This window comes from Antechinus flavipes, chromosome 4, assembly GCF_016432865.1.
Source record: "Antechinus flavipes isolate AdamAnt ecotype Samford, QLD, Australia chromosome 4, AdamAnt_v2, whole genome shotgun sequence".
Lineage (NCBI taxonomy): Eukaryota > Metazoa > Chordata > Mammalia > Dasyuromorphia > Dasyuridae > Antechinus > Antechinus flavipes.
In genome coordinates this window covers 140,224,737-140,248,794 of record NC_067401.1, presented here as the reverse complement: position 1 = coordinate 140,248,794, position 24,058 = coordinate 140,224,737, and the positions used below count along the sequence as shown (strand labels likewise).

Genomic DNA, 24,058 nt, shown 5'->3' with positions numbered 1-24,058 from the left:
GAAGAACCAAGGGTGGGGTGGACAGCTGTCCAGATGTGTGTCCATGATAACTCTGTTTACTGGGCATTGGGCTGAAGTGGGGTGGGGTAGGGGGGTGGAGAAAAGGGGCACCCAGGGCCCATGGGGCGGGCAGATTAGGAGGCGGGGGCATGAGTCAGGGGTTTGTGAGCTGCCCCAGGGTGCGGGACAGAAGGCCAGGTGCTGTCAAAGAGGGTGTGAGATTCAGCTAGTCTGAACGGATACCTGGCACCCCAAGATCTCACCAAGGGAACCTAGCCAGCAAAAGATCAGGTAAGTAAGGTGGGGAAGGGGGTGGGGAAGGTCATGGGGTAGGGGTACCATGTTACCACTGATCTCAAAAGAGTTCCTGATAGTTCTAGGTCAGAATCCATACCTTGGCATATCTGACCTGGTAACCTAGAAGCATATGAATCCCCCTCCTGATTTTGAGCCATAAAGAGACATGGGGGAGACATCAAACTATCAATGCCAGTGATAGCCAAGCCTCGATGTCTGCATGGATTTGAGATTGGGTGATATTAAGGAAGAAGAAAATTAGAAGTAGGCAGCATTGAAATTGTGAGGTGCATATGGAAGAGGGGGCTGTGAAGACACTGCAAATTAGTTATTTTCCCACACCCTAGGGCAGGTCAACTGTGCTTGAGACCTCATTCAGTCGTCTCTTCAATAATATTCTGCCAGAGTGGTGACATATCCCACTCCCTCTCCCCTCTGGTGTTTCTCTATCAAGGGGACACCAGGTCCTCCAATAAGTTTTGGGGATCACATATCTTCTTCAATTAGCTCCAACATTTTCTTTCACATGCAGTTGTTTCTGGGGGGTTAGCACTCTTCTTGAAAAAATTATCAGCTTAAGGCATTGGCTCTGAAGTCAGGTGAATCTCAGTTCAAATCCATCCTCAGACCCTTAACACTTCCTAGCTGTGTGTCCCTGAGCAAGACAGTTAAATTCAATTGCTTCACAAAAAAAAAAAAAAAAAGAAAAAATCATCAGTTGGTACTGTCTCCATCCTTGGTCTCATTTAGGGAGGGAGACAGGAGTCCCTCATATATCCTGATAGAGAGGAGTTTGGAGGGAAGGGGTCTTCTTAGCAGCTTCAAGTAAGACCTTTAAGTCTTTTCATTCAGATAACCTGCAATGGGCATGAGAAAGTGGGATGGGTATGGAAAATTGTAATGGGCACGGGAAACTGCAATGGGATGAGAGTCTCAGCATGACTAAGTCTGGGGTTGGAATAGTGGATTTCTGAGTGTTCAAGGCAAGCCTTTTGGAAAAAATCATCATAGCATCATAAGTTCATAGGTTTGGAATTGGAAGAAACCTTAGAAGTTTTTTTTCCTTAATTACAAAGGAAGATACTTAGGCCTATAGGATATAAGTAACTTATCCAGTTCACTGGAACTAGTGTCCAATTTCGGATCTGAACCTTTCTGAGTCCGAGTTCGTTATCCTTATCCACTCTACTGGAGACTCTTAAACTGTGGCCCGCTATTTTACTTTCAAAATATTTTGGCAATTGCATCTTAATATAAATGATTTCCTTTGTAATTTTATGTATTTTATTGTGTACATTAAAAAAAAAAAACACTTTTTCTGAGAAGAGAGTCATAGATTTCATACAGCTTTCCAGAAGAGCCCAGGACACACAAAAACGGTTAAGCTCTTCGATTGTGATTTAGAGATGGAAGAGATGCTATAGGTTATCCAATTCATCTCTCTACATTCCATTTGCTAAGTAACTTGCTCAGAGAGCTAGTTAACTTGCCCAAAGTCACAAAGGTAGTATTAGATTCGAACGCAGAGCCTGTGACTCCAAAAGTAGCGCTCTTTCCATTGTGCCACATTGCCTCCCCTAGGAAAGGGAAACCCTTGTCTTATATCTCCTCCCTTTCATTGTTGACACCTGCTAAACCACTTCCAATTCTTGCCAAGAGAGATAGGGTATTTAATGTCAAAAGTCTTCCTGTCCTAAAAACATCAGGCTCATCCTCTTATCTGGCTTGGCCTGTGAGTCTGACAGTCTAAGTGCTGGGGGGTGGGGTTGAGGCTATTGACAGGAATAGAGCATTGATAGGGGCTTGAAAGCTGCTTATCTCTATTGAAAGTGGCAGGATAGGGGAGATGGGGAGGAGAGGCCCTCTGGTTCCCCGGGCACAAGGGCTGCTCAGCTGAGCCCGAATCCAGAACTGGGGAGGAACTCCTCTTCTGCTCTCTTCTTCCTGAGCTGCTCAGGAACCCAAACAAACATCACAGATTCACAGAATATCAGAGCTAAAACCCCTTGTGTTAGAGAGGAGAAAAATCAGGAAAAAACTCAGCTGCAAGCAAAACCAGAATTAGAATCCAAGTCTTCTTATTCTGTTGTCCAGAAATCTTTTCAGTCATCATAATGCTCTGATTATTCAGAAAAAAATGCTGATGGGACCCAAACAGTGGTGACATATCCCCATTCCCTCTCTCCTCTAGTATTTCTCTGTCCAGGGAACACTAGGTCTTCCAGTAGGTTTTGGGGATCACATATCTTCAGTTAGCTCCAACATGCTTTCACGTGCAATTGTTTCTGGGGGGTTAACACTCTTCTTGGAAAAAGGGGAGAGGGCCAGAAGGTGGGAGTGATGGGGGTGCTGTTATGGAGGGACGGTACTACCGTGGGAAGTTTCTAGTCTGGAGCCCAAGACCATGTTAGGGGAAATTGGCTGGGTAGAAGGGATGCACCAAGGAGTGAGGTCAGTCCTTCAAGATCATCATTGTTCAGGTCATCTCCATACCCTGTGCCTGGATAGAGATTAGTTATGTCACAGTGGATGAGGGCTCTGCCCCTTTCCAAAAATAATTGCTAGCTTTTATAACATTTTAAGGCCTTCAGGGTTACATATGATAGCTCATTTGATCTTCAACATAAATTTTACACAAAGGGAAAATGAGGTTTAGAGTGGATAGTATTGAAAGCTTAAGATTCACCCTTAGCTCTTCCTAACTACAAAGTTCAGCACTGTCTCCACTGGGCTGCCTTCATACAAAAGGCAATCTGGGGAAAGAGCATTGGGCTTGGGGTCAGGAAACATGAGTTTGACTCCCACTTAGAGGATGTATGATCTTAGGCTTAAAGCCTCAGTTTCTTCCTCTGTAAAATGGGGATAACACTTGGACTACCTACCTCACAAGGATATTGTGGAGAAAGTACTTCATTAACCAAGCAGTAATTTTTTTTTTTGATCAGGACCTATGATTTCATGCAGGTGATGGAACTTAGTGTAAGGATACAAGTCACCAGGTCTCATTGACTCACTATTTATTGGCAATTGTCTATAATTTATATCTTGGAGGCACCAAAAAGTGAGGTGCCCCTAATCACATAGCTCCCATGATGTCAAGGCAGGCAGGTCTGCTATCAACTCTCCTTATGCTGCATGTCCCGGTTGTAGATAAGTGTCAATAATTACTGTTATCATCCTCCCGCCAGTCTAAAGAGATCAGTAGGGCAGGATGGGGATTGTCTCTATATTACAGATTTGAAAAATGGATCACAGAAAGATGGAATGATTTAGCTTCCTTAGGAAGGAGCTACACCACAGCCCAGAGTCTCGCAACCCTCTGGTGAATAAACATCTTTCTTCCCTTGGGCCCTCACTGGGAGTGAATTAGACATATGGATACCACTAGCTGATGTGAGGTATAAGCAGAGAATATTTTTAAAAATAGAGAAAGAAAAGAATATGGGAGAGAGGTGATGGGGAAAGTAAAAGAACAAAAGAGAGGAAGAGATGGGGAAGAGAAAGAAAGAAGTTTGTGTTGTGCATTCCTGAGTTATTTGGGAGAAAAACAACACAATAACCCATGAGTTATTACACAAATCTCCCTACAGAGGATTCCCTAATGAAAGAAGCCCTAAGGGGAATCTATAAAACATAGTCCTTAAACCAGCTGTTTCTTATTCTGATGGAAGTGGATCTCTTCGATAAAGAGATCTAATTCAGTTTCAATTGATCAAGGATGGACAGAAGCAGCTACACCCAAAGAAAGAACACTGGGAAATGAATATAAACTGCTTGCATTTTTGCTTTTTTTCCCAGGTTATTTATACCTTCTGAATCCAATTCTCCCTGTGCGACAAGAGAACTGTTCGGTTCTGCACACATATATTGTATCTAGGATATACTGTAACCTATTTAACATATATAGGACTGCTTGCCATCTGGGGGAGGGGGTGGAAGGAGGGAGGGGAAAAATCGGAACAGAAGTGAGTGCAAGGGATAATGTTGTAAAAAATTACCCTGGCATGGGTTCTGTCAATAAAAAGTTATTTTAAAAAAACAACAGCTGTTTCTAAAATCTAGAATCTTTCTAAGATCATCTTGTCTCTTTTTTTTTTCCTAGTCTTCTACTTTCTTCAGCCCAGATAGGGGTGGGAGAGGGGGAATCACAAAGAGAGTGAATGATTAATCTTACCAACTCTTCTTCCCAATTCAGAAAATAAGTTCCTCCTGAACTCTTCATTTGCTCACTAGTTATCCTGTATTAACCCCATGTTTGATGTTGTTCCACCTCCATACTGGAATGTCCTTACCCAGATCCTACCCAAACTTCAAGATCCTACTTGTTTTACATCCCCAGCCCAGGGAGACATACCTTTCTCCCTCCGTTGTCCATTTGGCACTTGATCCCACACTGAATTTCTTATACTATTGTCTAGCTCATTCTTAAGCATTTTATTGTCAGTTTAAATTCTATTCCTCTAACGAGACTGTGGGCTCTTTGTGGGCAGGAACCATATGTCCTACTTTACCTTCTCTTTCCTACCGAGAACTCATGCCACACTCTTAATTTACACTCAACATATATTTGTGAATCTAGTAGGAAACAGTCTCACCTTAATTTCTAGTGCTTCACTAATTTCGTTCTATTTCCTTTGGTCCTATCTTGGCTTAGCTAAGTAAAAGTGAGTTCTGCTGCCCCTAATCCTGTGCTATTCTCATCTGATCCCACTCTGGTATTTCCCCAAGCCAATATCTCTATTATCTGGTGTCTAGGGTTCTCTTATGCATCCTTTGGCAACCAAACAGAAAGTTTTCACATCAGTGCTCCTTCCTGCCCCACAGGAATGAGAATGGAGGAAACTGAGGTCTGGAGTTGGCAGAGCCAAGCCCTGGACTCATTCTGGCTCAACCACTAATTTTCTATGAATATGATGTCCAAATTTCACAGAGAAGGAAACTAAATCAGGAGTTTAAGGAGTTAGATGACCTAAAGTCCCTTCCAGTTCTGACTTCATATAGGTTGATGCCCATGGTGATATAGCGACATGGATCCTGGAATAACGGCACCCAGTCTCACAGTCTCAGTATCTTGTGTGGTTACCATCCAGGACCTTAGTACCACAGCACCCTCCTCCGCTTTTAGGGAAGTGGGAAATAGGCCTCTGTGAATACATGGGGCCATCTTTTCCAATTTCTTCTCTACTGCCTTTGACCTCAAGATTCCCCAAAATGCCTCAGACACTGCTCCTTGCTGTAGGAAGCCACTTTTTTGGGTCAAGGATAGGAGGGAAAGGTAAAAATGATTTCTAGAGTCCCTTATCAATTGGAAGATCATCCTATCAACCTTGAGGCTGTTTCTCTTAATAGGTACCCCTTGCATGGGGTATGTGGGGCTGAAGACAACACTAGAGACTTGATCACCTAGAACTGCACCATGGAGGAACCGCAGGTGGGTCCCTTCAACCCATCCAGACACCTCCCCTGATCCTATGTCCCTAATAGGCTCAGGGGACCTTGGGTTGGGACCCCAGATTACTGTGGGGAGGGTTGGGAAAAGAGTGAGACTCACTACAACTCTCTCAAATTCCTACCGGCAGGTAGAGTATGAAGAGGTATTGGAAGAGAGGCTGGAGATTGAGGTCTATGATGACCCTGAAATCCCTCTTCCTCAGGTTATTATGGAGGAGCAACCAAGTGAGTCACCCCTATGCTTGAATGCCTGATTTCCCTCCAGCTCCCTCCCTCTCCTCTCTTTCTGCTCGGTGCTACTCAGTACTGTGGAATCATAGTATATGCTTCTCATCCCACCTCCTCCCCTATCCTCCTTCCCTTAACCTTCAGGGACCAGTTCTCCCCCCTCACCCCACTCCCAATTGAGATTGATTGAAGGGTAAACAGAACTTTGTTTGCAATGACCACAGGTGAGGGGGAAGGAGGACAGGGGGATGTCGGGGGAGGGTCAGTCACCCATGGGCTTTTAGGTGTGTGAGAGGGCAGCCCCAGGGATGCAACACCCTCTTTCCTACCTAAGGTAAGTAGGTATGATGACCTCATTGCGGGGGTTAAGGAATATGGACATGAGTCTGTCTGCCATCTTTGCCTATCTGGTGATAGCCTGGGCACTGAGGGCTGCCTCTGAAATTGAAAGCTAAGGAATCCTAACATCTGCCTCTTAAGGGCACCATCAGGGTGGGAGAGAGGAAGGGAGAGAAGAATCAGGGTAGTGCAACTTATGTTCTTTGGAGGGAATGATCTGCCCTCTACTCCTGCTACCTCCCCGATTCTTGGGTTGGGGAGAGGAAGGGGAAACTGCCAAAGGCACAGAGATTCAGCATCCTCAACCACACCCTCTGCTTAGCCCATGTTTCCAGTGGGGAAGGCAGAGCAGGTACCTGTTTACTGTCAATATAAGTTAAGTGCCAGCAATTTTTAGTAAAGACAAGGGGCCCCAGTAAGTAAGTGGGGTCCTTGCGGGGAGGGGGAATGGAGACAGGATATAAGCAACTGGTCCTGTGGTGCCCAGAGCTCAGTGCAGAAGGTGGTAAGAGGTAGGTCTTGGGTTGGATGAGGGATAGGGGATCGATGAGGATCAAAGGGGCTGGAACCACGTGTGTCAGGAAGGCTTAGCATCTGGTCGGATCCCAAGGTAGGTGAGCCTACAGGAGTCACTCTGATGGTGACTAGTCATGATCTCTAAGCACCTTAGGTTACCTGTCTTTTCATTTCAAAATCAGAATCCAGACACCTTGGTCTGAGAACTTGGGCATCCCTAATGGATGACCCCCATAGGTACCAACTTGGCAACATGTGAGGACTTAAGTATCAGAGGGTATAATGACCGTCCTCAAGCAAAAGTCCCTTAGGTGGGCATTGTGGGGGGATGCGGAGTAAGGCCTTTCTGAAGTCTTCAGTTGCTGGGCAGAGCAGCAGAGTGAAGGATCCAGGGGACATCTCTAGCTGTAAGAAGGCTGGGACTCTGCAAGACGTGGTGAGCAATATCCACTTACCCTGTTGTTGTCTTTAGATCACACCCAGGAGCCAACAGCCACAGACTACCAGACCAGACTATCAGACTCGGGCACCCGCGAGGTGAGCAGTGCCATTCTGAGGGGCCTTCCCAGCCCTTTCTGGGATAGAGCTCCACACATCCTCTCCCCTGAGGCGGGGAAGGCAATGAGAAGTGATGAAGGAGGGGGCAGGAAAGCCTATTTTCTAGTCCTACCTCAAAAAGGCAGAAAAGAAAAAATAAAAGAGAGACTATGTGGGTGGAGGGGGAATATGAGACCCCTGAAATCCCCAGACAGGTCTATGAAGAAAAAAGTTAAACTTGAGAGGGAGAGAAGAGGGGAGGAGAAAAGAGAAGAGAGGGAGGAGGAGAACAGAGAGAGGGGAAGGAAGCAAACACATGCTCGTTATCTCCTCTCCCTCTCCCAAGAGGTTGACTGAGGAAGAGAGAGGACCCCAGGGAATAAAGACCGGGCCCCGGTTTCCTAGGCCAGCAAGCCAGAGTACCTTCAGGCATATGACGCTTCCATAGGGCTTCTGATTCAGACAGCAGGGCTTCCTTCCTCTCCCGACAGAATCAAGCTGTCTGCACTTCCCCACGTCCAGAGTAGGGGTGGGGGGAGTGGGCCAAGGCTAGGAGGATTTTGTCCCTGTTTTTTTCCTTGCTAGCTTGGGACAGATTTGTTATAGTTCTGCCCAGTTGAAAAAGCTGGTTCTTGACTGTGAACTCCAGCTCTGCTGGGTTACCCCAGTGCTTATCTTGGGGTACCCAGGGAAAGACAGTTCACGGGAAAGAAGGGAGACACTGAGCACGCACTCGCGCGCACACACACACACACACACTTTCACTCTTGTTGGGTCCTGCTCACACTTTGGTGCGGACACACATAGATGGCATTCTACTGGCAGACCTGGATATGGAGGTAGAGGAATGAAGCCCCTGACCTCTTACTCCTTTTATTCCAGCCCTGATTTCCCCAATTTTAAGTCCTCTTTCATCTACTCTAGTTCTTTCTCCTTTCTTCCACCTGGCTCCTGTGCCTCTACCCTATATTTTTCTTTTTTAAAATTTTCCATTTTAACATTCGGTACTATTCTTGATAACAACCCCAATGCTCCTCTGACTTCAGGATAGGAAAATGGGAACTACTCTTTGCCATGAGGATCTTTGAGTCGCTTTAGTGATGAGAGAAAGGGCTAGGTTCACTCCTTGATTGAGCAGTGAACTTGAGAACAGACAGATGAATAGAACCAGGAGTCTAGAATCCCTCTCCAGATATTTCTCCTACTTCATTCTTTCTTCTTTACCCAGTGAAGGTAACACCTCCTCCAATTTTCACTTACCCAGTCCCTACCACATCTGCTCTCCCTAACCTGCCTACTATCCCGGGTCTCTATTAGCTCTATGTGGAGCTGCAGGAGCTGGTGATGGATGGGAAGAATCAGGAGCTTCGATGGATGGAGGCGGCGCGTTGGGTTCAATTGGAAGAGAATCGGGCTGAGGCCGGGGGTTGGGGTCGCCCCCACATTTCCTGCTTAACTTTCTGGAGTCTTCTGGAACTACAGAGAACATTTAAAAGGGGTGAGCAAGGGTGTTGAGTTCCTATTCCACTTCTTCTCAGAGCCATTTCTCCTGTCCTCCTTCATAAGCCACCCATGATACCCAACATGCTACCCATTACATATGTGAATTCAGGGCAGATATTTTCTTAACCCCTGAGTAGAGGGAGGAGAGCCCCTGGAGAGAGTCCCTCTTGGTCTGAGTAGTGTCCCTGCCTCCCACCCACCCCCACCCCCTGATCCTGCCATGTTCTTGCTAGGCACTGTGATCCTGGACCTGCCTGAGACCACCCTGCCTGGGATTGTGAACCAGCTTCTAGACCAATTCATCTATGAAAGTCAAGTCCAGCCCCAAGATCGGGATGAGCTGCTAAGGGCTCTACTGCTCAAACACAGGTAACCTTACCTCTCCCCTCCACACACATATTTACACATGCATCTTCCTGGCACCTGATCTGTAACTAGGTTGAATCCACCCGAGTTCTGTCCCAGGGTGGAAAATTAGGAAGGTCCTATTACAGCACCCTCAAAGGGTATTTTTCTCCATCCCAGTTCCTCTCTTGTTTACCCAGCCCCTGATGGAAGCCTCAACCTGGAGGGTACTTTTTCCCCCACTTCTAGCCCAGAAATTTTATTTTTTTAATTTTTTATTTGTTGGTAGGCATTCGAGTTTAAGTGACCCGCCCAGGGTCACACAACTAGTAAAGCATCTGAGACTAAAACTTGAGCACAGAAATTTTAGAGAGTATAGACAATACCATCCAGAACTTTCTCTGGAAAAGATTACCTTAAGGGGGTCAGGGACCGCAATAGACTATTTTTCATGTATTCCTTTGCCTCCAGGTAATCTGTCTCCATCATTTCAGATAAAATACTATCTACCAAGATCCTCAAACTTAATGGAGAAATAATCTGGGTCCCCTCTTCAAATCATAGCTGCAGAGGACCTCAGAGTTCATATAGTCACATATATAACTATTAACACCCAGAGAAATGAACTTGCCCCAGTAAGTCAAATAGCTACAATTCGAACCCAGATTTTCTGATACTTCTAATTCTTTTTTTAGTGCACCAAATGCACTGCTCTGATTTGATCACCAAGATTTCCCATTGCAAACTCCCTTGACATAATACCTGGAATAGAGTATCTACTTAATAGATGCTTTATCATCCTTTCTTTCTTTCCTTCCTTGTGAAAATCCTAGGAAATAGCTCACCTGTTCCTCCATCCCCATTTGATACCTGCTGCCCTCTTTGTCTTCCTTAGCCATGAAGGAGAGCTGGAGGCTTTGGGAGGTGTGAAGCCAGTTGTGCTAAAGCGCTCAGGAGAGACCTCTGAACCCCTTTTGGCCCAATATCCCTCCTTGGAGAACCAGATCTACTGTGAGCAGGTAAGGCTGGACAAAGGGCCAACAGGAAGATTTAGAGAGATTTAGAGATGAAGGAAAAGGAAATTCTGTGGGGGAAGAGACTAGAAGTTGAGGTTTCTTGGGCCCAAGATATCCAAGCGACACAACTTGGGGAGGATGAGGTAGTTAGGATAGCGAATATAGTGAATATAGCTCAGAGCCCCAGTCATCATCCCTTCCCTCTTGGCAGGGAGAGGGCTCCTCAGACCGCTCACGGACATCTCACATCCTGGAGAAGATCCCTCCTGATGCAGAGGCCACACTGGTACTAGTGGGTGAGTTGTTTGTGCCCCCCCATCTTCCTTGTCCCATCCTGGCCCCTCCCCTACCTCCAGACCCATCTTTAGACCTCTCTCTGCCAGCTACATATCATTGGATTTCCTGTCTCTTTTTCCTGCCTCCTTCCTTTGCCTTCCACTCTCTCCTGCCCCCAAGCTCTCCCCCAGCCTGCCTCTCCTGTGCCCCTGCGTTCCCACAAAGCCGAGCAACCAGTGCCTCACCTAGCTTCCTCCCTCCTCCTCCCCACCATCCCTTAGGTCGGGCCTCCTTCCTGAAGCAGCCCATCCTGGGCTTTGTGAGGCTTCAGGAGGCAGCCAGGCTGGAAGCGGTGGACCTCCCCGTGCCTGTGCGCTTCCTCATGGTGCTCTTAGGGCCCGAGGCCCCCCACGTGGACTACACCCAACTTGGCCGGGCTGCTGCCACCTTGATGTCTGAGAAGGTAGGGGTGCGTCCCTGGAGGGCACAATAAAGGGCAGGAGAAAGGCTGGATGGGAGAGTAAAGCCACAGATCACCGAGGCGTAACCATTAGCCTGACTGGCCATATTTAATCCAGTTTTTCCAAGTTTGATCTAATTCAATCCAAATTGATCTAGTCTACTCAACTTAGCCTATTTCAGTCTAGTTTGGGTTCATTTGACCTCCCCTTGGTTCATTCTTTTTTTTTTTTTTTTTTTGGCTTAGTTCAATAAACCATCAATCATCCAAGCAACCAAGCAATCAATAAGCACAAATGTAGTTGTTTCAGTTGCATGAGTTGTGACTCATCATTTGGGGGTTTCCTGGCAAAGACACTGGAGTGGTTTGTCATTTCCATCTCCAGCTCATTTTACAGATGAGGAAACTGAGGCAAACAGGGTTAGGTGACTTGCCCAGGATCACACAGCTAGGAAGTGTCTGAAGCCAAATTTGTGCTCAGGAAAATGAGTCTCCCTGACTCCAGGTTTGGTGCTCTATCCCTTGTACCACCTAACTGCTATAAGTGTATCTATTAAGCGCCTGCTATTCCAGACAATATGCAAAGCATGAGAGACACAGAGACAATATGAAATGGTCCTTTCCCTCAAAAAGCTTATGTTCTATGAGGGAGGTATCATGTACACCTGTAAATACATGTAAACTAACCATATGCAAAGGTGATGGGAAGTAGAGGAATCAGGGAAAGCCTTACACAGCAGGTAGTCTTGGAGCTAAATTTTGAAGGGAGCTAGGAATCAAGATGAGAAGTGGCACAGACACAGTGCAACCTAGTTTGACCCAGCTTGACTTGGGTCAGCCCAGTCTAGACTGGTTTGATCTGCTTCAGTCTGGTTTAAATTAGATCAGCTTGGTTCAGTGGGTTTTAACCCCAATATCCTGATTTAATCAGTAAGTTTCTTGTGCCTTCCTCTATTCTTTTTGGTCCTGAAACGAGACCCTTGCAGGAGTGCAGAGGGAGGGGAATGGAAAGGCCTGAAATGGAATCCCAATTCCACTATTTACTAACTGTGTAAACCTGGGTAAATTATAGTCACACTCGGCCTTCCTTATCTTTTTGGGTTTTGTTTTTTAATTTATTATATTTTAATTCAGGGAACAAAAATATTTCCACAACACAGTACAAAAAAAAATACATGAAACTGCAAATCTACCATTTTATGACTTGCTGGTCCCTTCATAAATACAATTATCATGTAAATTTCTTTTTTTTCTTTCCTTCCCCCTACCCCTAGCATAGAGATGGCTACCATAGACACAAATTGATATATGTATGTAAAATTATTCTATACATACTTCTGTTAATCAATTCTTTCTCAGGATATGGATAGTGTCTCTATGTGTCTATTATTTTTCTTTCCCTGGGTCTTCCTTATCTAGAAAGTAAGCTTAATCCATATGACCTTTAAAATTCTATCCAGCTCCAAATGTACCAGACTGGTCGGAATATTATGCTTATTGGTTGGCTGTGTGGGGTAGTGGGATAATTAGGAGGATTAGGATAGAAGCTAGTAAGGCAAGAACTCTGCCTAATTTGTTGGGAACTGAGTGGAGGATTACGTATGCAAATAGGAAGTATCATTCTGGTTTGATGTCCTGTAACTTTGGGAGAAAGCCTGCTCCTAAGAGCAAAGATGGTGTTATCCAAGAGGTCCTGAGTTGCAGGACTATTCGGCCCCAGGGGGTCCATGCCATATTTACCTCTCCAGGTATTCCGAGTAGATGCCTACCTAGCCCGCGAGCGCAAGGAGCTGGTTCAGTCTCTTGAGAGTTTCTTGGACTGTAGCGTGGTGCTGCCCCCCACGGATGCCCCCTCAGAGTCAGCCTTACGTACCCTGGTACCCATGCAGCAAGAACTGCTTCGAAGGCGCTACAAGCTCAGCCCCTCTAAGCCTGATCCTGACTTCTACAAAGGAATAGGTACACACTGAGATCCTCTTCACACTCCTTAGCTCACCATTCAACGCCTCCCCAACTGCCCCTCACCTGATGGAGCCAAGAGACTTTGGGGAGGACAACTAGATGGCACAGTGGATGGAACTCTGGAGTTGGGAGGACTGGGTTCAAATCTGGAAACAAACAGAAAACAAAACTGGGACTTTGAGATCAGAGGACCTCGGATTGGGGTCCTGGCTCTGCCACTAATTCTCTGTGACACCCAGGGCTCCAGCCCACATTCCTCCTCTGTAAAATGTGGCACTGGGGTTGGACGCGCACTCTATCTGAGCTTCTGAATTCCATGGCTCTCCCTCCCCACTGTTCACTTCCCTCCTTCTCTCCAGGGCGCTCCTACATCCTAGATAACTTCTTCCACAGTGTCCCACCACCTTCCGCTTCTGGACTTCTCTCCTTACCCTGGCTGACCCCATCTCCTCAGCGGCTGCCCAGCCTTTCCTGCCCCCACACCCCAAGCTTCCAGGGAGCCAGAGGAGGAAGCGTCTGAATGAGGTTTTCTCTCCCTTCTCCCTTCAGACTTGAACGGGGCTCCCGTGGGCCAGGATGATCCCTTAGCGCGCACAGGCCAACTCTTTGGGGGCGTAGCTCGGGACATTCGGCGCCGCTACCCCAAGTACCTGAGTGACATCACTGATGCACTGAGCCCTCAGGTCCTCGCCGCCGTGGTCTTCATCTACTTCGCGGCGCTGTCACCCGCCGTCACCTTTGGTGGCCTCCTAGGTGAGTGTCCCCCCATTCAGGGTCCTCTCTAACAACCCCACCCTAAGGGCTCAGAGCCATGACCCGGCATCTGGCTTGTCTGGTCCCTTTGAGCTGGTGGCTTCACTCCATTTCTTTCTCCTATCTGACTTCTGATTTCGCTCCTCAGGAGAAAAGACTCACAACCTGATGGGGGTGTCGGAATTACTCATCTCCACGGCCGTGCAGGGCATTCTCTTTGCCCTTCTGAGTGCCCAGCCTCTGCTTGTGCTCGGCTTCTCGGGACCCCTGCTTGTTTTTGAGGAGGCCTTCTTTGGGGTAAGATGGCCCTGTGTCCGTGACTTCACCCCGTTCCCCCCTTTCTGTCCTCCCTCATCTCTCTCCTTCCAATCTGACTTCACGCAGCCTTCAGCCTTCCCTCCCCAGGCTCCTGTTCCTCTTGATGCTTCCCCATCTCTCCGTCCTGCTCCATCTGACCCTTCTCTGTGCTCTACTCCACAGTTCTGCCAGAGCAACGGCTTTGAATACATCGTGGGCCGGGTGTGGATTGGCTTCTGGCTGGTGCTGCTAGTGATCCTGGTGGTGGCCTTTGAGGGAAGCTTCCTGGTGCGCTACATCTCTCGATACACCCAGGAGATCTTCTCCATCCTCATCTCTCTCATCTTCATCTACGAGACCTTCTCCAAACTCATCTCGGTCAGGGCACTGTGTGTCGGGGGAGGGGGGCTGGCTTCCAGGCTTCTGCCCCTGGATGAGCAAGGATCTGCCTTTGTACCCCCCCATAATCCAGCTCAAATCCCACCTTCCAGAGTCCAGCTCTGAGATTGCCTCCCATTTATACGGAATAGATCTATACATAGTTTAGACATTGTCTCTCCCATTAAAATGCGAGCTCTCTGAGGGCAGAGGCCAAGTTTTTGTCTTTCTTTGCAATCCCAGTGCTTAGTTTAATGTCTGGCATACAGTATTATTTGTTGACTGATTGTTTTTATCTTTCGGTCATGTCCAATTCTTTATAGATCCTTCCATCCTCCCCATCTCATAAAGTCTGTCCAAGTTCATTTTTGTTGTTTCCCTAACATCCATCTTATTCTTTGCCATCCCCTTTTCCTTTTGCCTTCACTCTTTCCGAATGTCGAAGTCTTTTCCAATGAGCCCCACCTTTTCATTATGTGACCAAAGTATTTAAAATTCAGCTTCTGTATTTGACCTTCCCATGAATAACCTGAATTAGTTTCTTTAAATATTAATGATTTGAACTCCTTGCTACCCAAAGAACTCTCAAATGCCTTCTCCACTGTAGATATTAGCAAAAGCTTGGGACTTTGGGGGTATTTTCAAGGGTTTGAAGTCACTCTGTCCCTTTGTTGTGTTTTCTTCCTATGCTGTTTTCTTTGCTCATCTCATTTGGGGCTGTGTCCCTATCTCTACTCCTTAGCATGCTGTCTAGAGAATGGGATTGGATGTCAAGGTGTCTCTGCTGCTTTCTGAATACCCCCTGGATTGGGGCTCATTCTGTTGTCCAGTCTCCTCTAAACTCTATTCCTCCTCTTGCCATATCTCCCATCTTTTATCTTCACAGCTTTTCACTCTCCCTACCCCCCCCCCACAAGTTAACAGTAAGGGGGAGGGGAGATGGGGCCTAAGATGCCCCCAGTCCCACCCCCAGCTGTATCCTCCCCCTCACTAAAACTGAGCTGTGAAATCAGGAGACCCATTCTGTTACCATGGAGACCAAAGGAGCAAGCAAGGGATGGATATGGGAAGAGGAGTTGGGCAGAAAAGGCCTGGAAGGGGCCCAGGGCAGGCCTGGAAGCTGGAGGGTGGGTGAGGAAATGGGGAGGGAGTAGACATTCTGAGCTGAGGCCCTCTCTTTTTCCTCTCCTGCCTTTCTCTAGATATTCCAAGAACATCCACTGAAGAGAAATTATACCAGCAATGTGAGCTGGCACCCCAAGCCCAGAGAGGCCCTGCCCAACACTGCCCTTCTCTCCCTTGTGCTCATGGCCGGAACATTTTATTTTGCCATCACGTTTCGCAAGTTCAAGAACAGCTCTTTCTTCCCTGGAAAGGTCTGCCCCTGCCCCAGCCCCCTCACCATCTGTCAGCTGTTATTCCCTCCCCACTCCCTTCCTGCTCTCCCCTCTAAACTAGATTTGTTCCTCCATTTCTATTGCCTTTCCCACTTTGTGCTTTTTAGCCTCCCATTCTCTCCACTATCACCCCCAATGCAACCTATCTGGCTCCTCCTGCTCTTGCCCCTCACTCCTTTGGGAATCTTCAGATCTGGTTTATCACGGTTGGGGTTTCTAGGTCTCTGGGAACAGAATGGGGACAAAAGGAAAAGAATCTCAGAGGAGGAAAAATAGCTTTGAGGTGGGATAAAGGATTGGGGCTTCTGTTGGAAAAGGGGGAGGGAGAGTGTGAAGGCTGTCTGAATCCTTAGAAATAGCAGGAACTTATAGAAACTGCTGATCACCAGAAAATGGGGGGAAAACTGAGACAAGGACAAAGACAGAGAGAGAGAAAATGAAAAGAGAGTGGGAGTGAGAGAGGAGAGAGAAAGAGAGAAAGATAAATAGAAAAAGAAAGAGATAGAGATAGAGACAGAGACAGAGACACAGAGAGAGGACAAACATGAAATAGGGGGAGAATAGGGTCTCTAGGCCTGGAAGGGCTGGAGTCTGATAATTCATCTATCCATCCACCCCCCATAGCTACGCAGAGTAATCGGAGATTTTGGTGTTCCCATTTCCATCTTCATTATGGTTTTGGTGGATGTGTTCATTAAAGACACCTATACCCAGGTGAGCCCTTTCCCCCAACATCCCTCTGACATTCCCAAAGACTTTATGTTCTTCAGATGTCCCTCACCAAACTTTTCCTCATTCCATTAGAATGTGAGAGTTCTTTGCTGGACAATCCACCACAAACTACATCCTTGTTGCCTTTCCAACTCCTCAGGATCCCCCCCCCTTTAGAATACCAATCTTCCTCACCCTTAGAACTCCTGGGGGCCAGTCCCCTAAACACGTACCCTTTTAACTAGATTTTCCCTCCTGATGCAGCACCTCCCCCTCTCCCTATGCCTTAGTCCCCTCAGTATCTCCTGAAACCTCCTTCTTAAGATCCCCAATAGCACAATCCCTCGGCTCTTTTGCCCATGGACTCCCACAGGCTTTGTTGATTCTCAAGCCTGGTTTCTCTTCCCCTCAGAAGATTCCAAACTCCTATTCCTTTTCATCTGTAGAGAAGCTGAATTCCACAATCTCAGTAGCCACAATTTCCCTTTTCCTCTTTCCACAGAAACTCCAAGTGCCCAGTGGTTTTGAAATCTCTAATAAATCGGCCAGAGACTGGTTCATTCACCCCCTGGGCTTGAACAAAACTTTCCCCCTCTGGATGAAGTTTGCTTCTGCTGTGCCGGCTCTGCTTGTTTTCATCCTCATCTTCCTGGAGACACAGATTACCACGTAGGCAAGGGGCAGGGGCAGGGGCTGGTGGTAGGAGATGAAGCTAGGGTAAAGGGCAAGGGCTAGGACTGGGGCCAGGGGATGACAGAGGAACTAGAGGCTGAGTCAGAGACAGGGGCAAAGGGCTGAGACAGGATCCATGAGCTGGGCATAGGAATTAGGGGCAGGGGCAGGAGGAAGGGGCTGGTGTTAGGGGCTGAGGCTGGGACTAAGGGGCAGGGGCTGGAGCTGGAGTAAGAACAGAGGCAGAAACAGGAGTAGGGCAGGGATTAGGGCTGGGCCAGGGGCCAGGGTTGGCCTACGTTGGCTAGGGAAGAAAGATGGATAATTGGCAGAGTAAAGGTGAGAGAAGGAGGAATGACAAGAGTCTTAAGAGACTTGAATCAAGAATCAGAAGTCCTAGTCTTACAGCGTGGCCACCAACTTATTACAGGATATTGGACAAAACATTTTTCTCGGATAGATCGTTTCCTCTTTGTTCATTTCCTCAGCAGAAAAATGAGGGGGAAATGAAGTAGAACTAAGAGTGTGAAGTCCATTCCCTCTCTGAAGATATGAGAATAAAATTAACAGCTATGATTTTTACAGCATTTTGAAGCTTTCAAAGAACTTTATGTATATTATCTCTTTTAGTCCTCACAATAACCTAAACAAGAAGGTGCTTTTATCAAGCCCATTTCTCAGAAAAGGAAATTGAGCTTAAGTGATTTGCCCAAAGTCATCCAGCTTCCTAGTAAGTGTGTGAGGCTGGATTCCACCAGTCTTCTCTACTCTAGTATGCCACCTAGTGACTGCTAATCCTGGGATGCTTCAATTTCTCTCTGTAATATGTAAACATGAGCACTTCCTGACAGAGAAGTGATGGAGTCAAATGAAATTATAAAAATATATATATGGACAGGGCCAGTGCAGGACTTTGTCTCATTTGATTACACATATTTGCTAACAAGATTTTGGTTTTCTTTTTCTTTTTCCCTGGGGAAGATGAAAGAAAGAAAAACCACCTTTTGTTAATTGAAAAAAATGAAATTATTTTTTCTTTTTAATGAAATGGAATGGATTGTGACCAATTAGATTGTACTGTGACCATTAAACATGATCTCTTAAGGCCTTGACTCTTTGGCTAAAGAGAAAACTTTCGGGTTCTAAAGAATTAGAGCTAAGGTAACAGAGACCAGGAAATAGGGAGAGGAACGTGGGTGACAGAGAAGGAATGGATAGAGGGGACTGGTATAGGGATAGAAAAAAAGGAGAGTCCGGGAGACTTGCAACGTGATATAGGAGAGAGTAAGAAAGAGATAAAAGCAAGAGGGAGATAGGAACCCACAAGCAGGACAGAAAGACGGACACAAAGGGAACAGAAAGGAAGACGGAGAGCAGAGAAATTCCAAGTCAAAACCCAGAAAAGAGGAGAAGAGAAGGGCGCCGGGAAGGAGGGAAAGAGAGGGAGGAAGGAGGCAGGTTTGGAGGGAGCTAGCTCGCTGCCTCGGCTCATTCACCCACTCCCTGATCGCCCTCCCAGGCTCATCGTCAGCAAGCCGGAGCGCAAGCTGATCAAAGGCTCCGGTTTCCACTTGGACCTGCTGCTGATCGTGGGCATGGGCGGCCTGGGCGCCCTCTTCGGGATGCCCTGGCTCAGTGCCACCACGGTGCGGAGCGTGACCCACGCTAATGCCCTCACTGTCATGGGCAAAGCCGCTGCTCCCGGCGATCGGGCTCAAGTCCAAGAGGTTAAGGAACAAAGACTCAGCGGACTCTTGGTCTCCGTGCTCGTGGGTGAGCGACATCCCCGGGGGCGGCTTCCCGCTCAGTCCAGTCCCCCACCGTCCCTTTACCTCCGACGCTCCATCCCATTCCCTGCTGTTCCTGCCCAAAGACTTTCCCCCCATCGCCAACGTAATCCCTCCGGAACCCCTCACAGAGGGTCCTGCTCCTAGAGAGTCAGTGAAGCCGCGGGATTTGCCTTTCGCGCTGTCCCCGGGGTCTTAGCAGAGTGCCCGGCGCGGTATAAGCTCTTCTCAGCTGCCCGTTACCCACCGTGGTTCAGCGCTGGCTCTGCTACCGACTTGCTCAGGCTAATCATTTCCCCTCTCTAGGGTCAGTGCCAGGAGGTTGAACAATATAATAATCAGCAATATATTTAGTAATACTTAGCATATTCCTAAATTTTGTTAATTATTAAATTAGATAAGTAGTAAATATTAAACACAAGATTAAATTATATCATTAAATATTGTATATTTTATCAAATGTCACTAAGTAATATTTAGTATATAGTTATATATATCATATAGTAATTACTATATGTTTATATAATATTTCACATAATATATGATATGCAATACAGAATTATATATTATGCATATTTTATATATAGTATATATTACTATAAATAGTACATATTGTAATATATACAAATTACATACTGTATATATTACATTTATCATATTATTTACACATAATACATGTAATATATGTGATGTTGTTTATGCATATAATATATAATATAATATAACCTATGTTTATATAGATTTATTATATTATTTATATTATGTAATGCATAGTATGTTATATAGCTTTATATACACTATTACATATCAGATACATAATATATAGTATATGTTTAGCAATATATTAACTATTGTTATCCAGTTAAACATCTAATTGATTAATATAGAATGAAATTAAATTCAAAAGGCACTACACAAATTATCTCATTTAAATCTCACCACCATATTGTGGGACACTTAGGGGTGTTCTGGGTGTCAAAAGCAAATTTCAAATGTATTGTTCCTGATTACAAGGGACACTAACCATTGAACCATACTGTTTTTCTGAGTACTACAGTTTCTTTTCGTGCTTAGACGCAATATCTTGCCTGCATTAATTTGACAATAGTAGAGTACCCTGGAAAAGTATCAGGTCGGGTTCCTAACCTCAAGGAGATTAGGAAGACAGAATGGGCCATATCAAAAGACAGCTAATTCTAAGGGATAATATGTAATTAGACACTAAAAAGAGAATAGAAAAACTCAGAGGAGGGAGAAAGTGAGGGTGAGAGGGTTTAAGGAAGCCTGGGGGGAAAAAGTCCCTCCTGGGCTTTTTCCTCTTCGCCCTTTTTGTTCCTCCAAGTGCTAACTCGTGGTCAGGTTAGCCTGGTTTTACTTTAGATAGATCTCCACTTCAGCCTTCATGCCACGTGGGATTTGGGTCCCCTGCCTGTTCTTCTTCCTACTCCAGACCCAGGAAAAACCAGTCAGTCAGTCAATCCACAAACATTTACGAAGCCCACTTATTGTGCCAGGCACTGGGGATATAAAGAAAGATCCTCAAGAAGCTTATATTCTAATGAAGGATCCAAAACTGTACCTATCTAGGTATATTCAAGATGTCTACAGGTAGATGGAAAATAAGAGATGCTCAGAGAAGAAAGCATTAGCAACTGGGCAGTCCTGTAGCCTCTGAACTGTCTTGAAGGGGAGCAGGGAAGCTAGGTGATACAGAATGCCAGACCTGAAGTCAAGAAGACTTCTCTTCCTAATTCAAATCTGGACTCAGATATTTTCTAGCTGTATGACCGTGAACAAGTCACTTCGCTCTGTTTGCCTCAGTTTCTTTATCTGTAAAATGAGCTGGAGAAGGAAATGGCAAACCACTCCGATATCTCTGCCAAAAAGACTCAGAAAGGACTGAAAAGTGACTAAATGGTAACAACAGGGAAGCTAGAAGGAAGAGGCCAGGAGAGAGCGTTTCAGACATAGGGCAAAGCCAGTGAAAAGCTGCTATATCATATTCAAAGACCCCAAGTCCATTAAGCTGCCCCATCCTCTGGCTCAACAAATCTCTTCCCCAATTCATCCATTACCAGGTGTCTCCATCTACATGAAACCCATCCTGTCGAAGATCCCAATGGCTGTCCTTTTTGGCATTTTCCTATACATGGGAGTCACATCGCTGAGTGGCATCCAGCTCTTTGACCGAATGCTGCTGCTCCTGAAGCCTCCCAAATACCACCCTGATGAGCCCTACGTCAAGCGGGTATGAAGGGCGATGGGGAAGGGGAGGTGGTATGGGAGAAAATACTGTGTGTATGTGTGTGGGGGGTCTCCAGGGCCCTGACTAGGCTGGCCTTTTGTTCCCCAAATCTTTCAGGTAAAGACCTGGCGTATGCACCTGTTCACTGGCATCCAGATTATCTGCCTGATAGTGCTGTGGGTGGTAAAATCAACGCCTGCCTCCCTGGCGCTGCCCTTTATACTCATCCTCACTGTGCCCTTGCGACGATTCCTGCTGCCCCTCATCTTTCGAAACTTGGAGCTCCAATGCGTAAGTGGGACTGTGGGTTAGGATGAGGGGCTGGTCCAGTAAGAAAGGGAGGAGGAATGGATGCAAGAGGAGTCAGAACAAACTTGTATCTGGGAGTTGGGGTTGGGGAGGAAAGATTTTCTGGGTCCCTATCCTCCTAGGGCAGTGTAGTACAGTCTGCTGGGACTGCTGGGACTCTTCTGAATAAAATTAAGATAATAATGTTCCCTTCCTTACCTCAATGTGTCATGAGGAAAATACTTTGCAAAGAATTATAAACATGTGAGTAATTCTGTTGAATGAGTGCTCCCAGGGAAAGGATTTATAAAGAGCACCTGATGTGTGGTAGGGAGAGTTGTGACCCCAGTACTTTGCCACCTTAAGATTAATTTTTCCCTCCTCTCTCACTTCTCTTGACTCCAGCTTGATGCTGATGATACTGAGATCACCTTTGATGAAGAAGAAGGTAGAGATGTGTATGATGAAGTACCCATGCCAGTGTGAGCCAGGAATATGAAGCTGGACCCAAGACTGCCCCCAACATTCTCCCATACTCTCTTAGGACATAGACACCTCCTTCATTGCCTACAGCATTAGGGAAGTCCATACCCACTCTGGATGAAAATAGAGGATCCTGAATTGGCAAAGCATTCCTTTGGGCCCAGATGGATTGCCCACTGCTAGGATGGGGAGCTGAAAATATGGGAGGGGGCGAGGAGGAACCTCTAGAGAAAACTATTATTTATGGGTTTTATTGTTTTGTTATTTGTATATTGTGCCCCAAGAATTAAGAGCAACAGAAACTTCTCTGGCTCTCAGTTTCCCCATCTGTATAATAAGAGAATTAGACTAAATTACCTCTAAGATTCCTTCCAGCTCTTAGTCCTGGGATTCCTCAGTTTGTATTCCTTTAGTTATAGAGATGTACATAAATATATATATCCCTGAGAATCACACAGAGATGTACGCACACATACATATCACAGTTATTCAGATATACAGACACACACCTCTCACATCTTCATACCATCACACAACATGAACCATTGGAGCTGAAAAGGACCTTAGACATCATTTCATTCAACTCTCTAATTTTCTAGAGAAGGAAACTGAGGCCCAGGGAAAGGTATAATTAGTTAATGGAAGAACCAGGCCAGAATTCTCTCCACCATAAACATCAGATTCCAGTTAAAAACTGTGGGACATCTTAACAATCTGCCACCAGCTGTTCTGCAGCTTGGGACCCAGACAGGAGTGTGATATGGGTTTGTGTGGATTTTGGCCTTCCCTCTCTCCTCTTTCCCCGATCCTATGCAACCATCCCCCCAATCTGGAGCTCATGTAGCTGTTCATCTCAGCTGGTGAACTTGGTGCTAAAAAGGCTTTGCCCATGGCGGTAGGGGGAGTTGGAGGGAGTAATCAGGGCAGGAATTTAAAATGATTTTGCCATTTTCCTGCACACATTCCAGTAAAAAGCTAACTGAGCCTCTTTAGCCTTAGTCAATAGGGTTTAAATCGTGTGTGTGTGTGTGTGTGTGTGTGTGTGTGTGTGTGTGTGTGTGTGTGTTGAGAAAGGGGGGGAGGGGAGGGAGAGAGGAAGGGACAAGGAACAAAGATTTGATCTTTGAGAAGAAAGACAATTTGACTAGGAATAAATGGTCAGAAAGAATAGAAAAGGGCAGGGATAGGCTTTGTAATTTATTGTGTATTTTCTAAAAATAAATTAATCACATTTTAGCTTTACTATCTGGGGAATCAGGGACCTATCCCATTCTCCTCAGCAAAAACTTTGGGAAGATAAAGAATTGAGTGAGGAGAAGGTAGGAATTCCCCCTGGAAGTGGAGAGGAACAAATCTATTTTTTTACAAAACAAAAATATAAAAAGAGTCAGAAGAATCTGTAATTGGAGAAGGGGAAGGATAACTCAGGCGAAAGAGCTGATGACCAGGGGATAATGATGATAATAATGATTCCATTCCTGGAAGCTGAGCCCTCCTCCTTCCCATCCCTCTTTCTCTGCTACTACTGAGGGGGCTACCCAAAGAAAACAACAATTTAAAAAATCCTTTCCCATTGCTTATGAATTTGTTTTGCCAATAAATCTATTTTTAACTGTCTCTGATGAATGCCATCTCAGGATTTTAGGTGCCGGGGCACAGGTGCCAATGTAGGCAGTACTGGCTGCTTGGGACATGTGGCTCTGGGAGGAGGTCGGACTCTACTTCTAGGGCTGGGGAGGTGTCTTAGGACAGCGCCCCACCCAAGTGAGAAGAGTGAGGAAAGAAGCCAGAGCAGACATGAAAATGAGAGCCAGTTGAAAGATACTAGGACACTTTGAGTCAGCAGTTTCTCTATCCGGTTTATATCCCAAAGAGATCATTAGAAAGGAGAAAGATCCACATGTGAAAAATGTTTGTGGCAGCCCTGTTTGTAGTGGCTAGAAACTGGAAATTGAATGGATGCCCATCAATTGTAGAATGGTTGGGTAAATTGTGATACATGAATGTTATGGAATATTATTGTTCTGTAAGGAATGACCAGCAGGATGAATACAGAGAGGCTTGGAGAGACTTACATGAACTGATGCTAAGTGAAATGAGTAGAATCAAGAGAACAT

General features: G+C 45.9%; 1 protein-coding gene across 1 annotated transcript; it reads left to right on the top strand.

Moving 5' to 3' along the window:
• The first annotated feature begins 175 nt into the window (after positions 1–175).
• Positions 176–22,315, top strand: SLC4A1 (solute carrier family 4 member 1 (Diego blood group)). The gene is made up of 20 exons (XM_051994830.1): positions 176–291; positions 5,647–5,728; positions 5,877–5,973; positions 7,304–7,368; positions 8,686–8,866; positions 9,105–9,240; positions 10,112–10,235; positions 10,444–10,528; positions 10,790–10,971; positions 12,717–12,927; positions 13,480–13,683; positions 13,832–13,980; positions 14,164–14,358; positions 15,561–15,734; positions 16,380–16,469; positions 16,969–17,135; positions 18,658–18,911; positions 21,004–21,173; positions 21,288–21,461; positions 21,864–22,315. Exons 2-20 carry the CDS (start codon positions 5,714–5,716, stop codon positions 21,942–21,944), a joined length of 2,754 nt encoding a protein of 917 aa, XP_051850790.1. The 5' UTR covers positions 176–291; positions 5,647–5,713; the 3' UTR covers positions 21,945–22,315.
• The last annotated feature ends 1,743 nt before the right edge of the window (positions 22,316–24,058 follow it).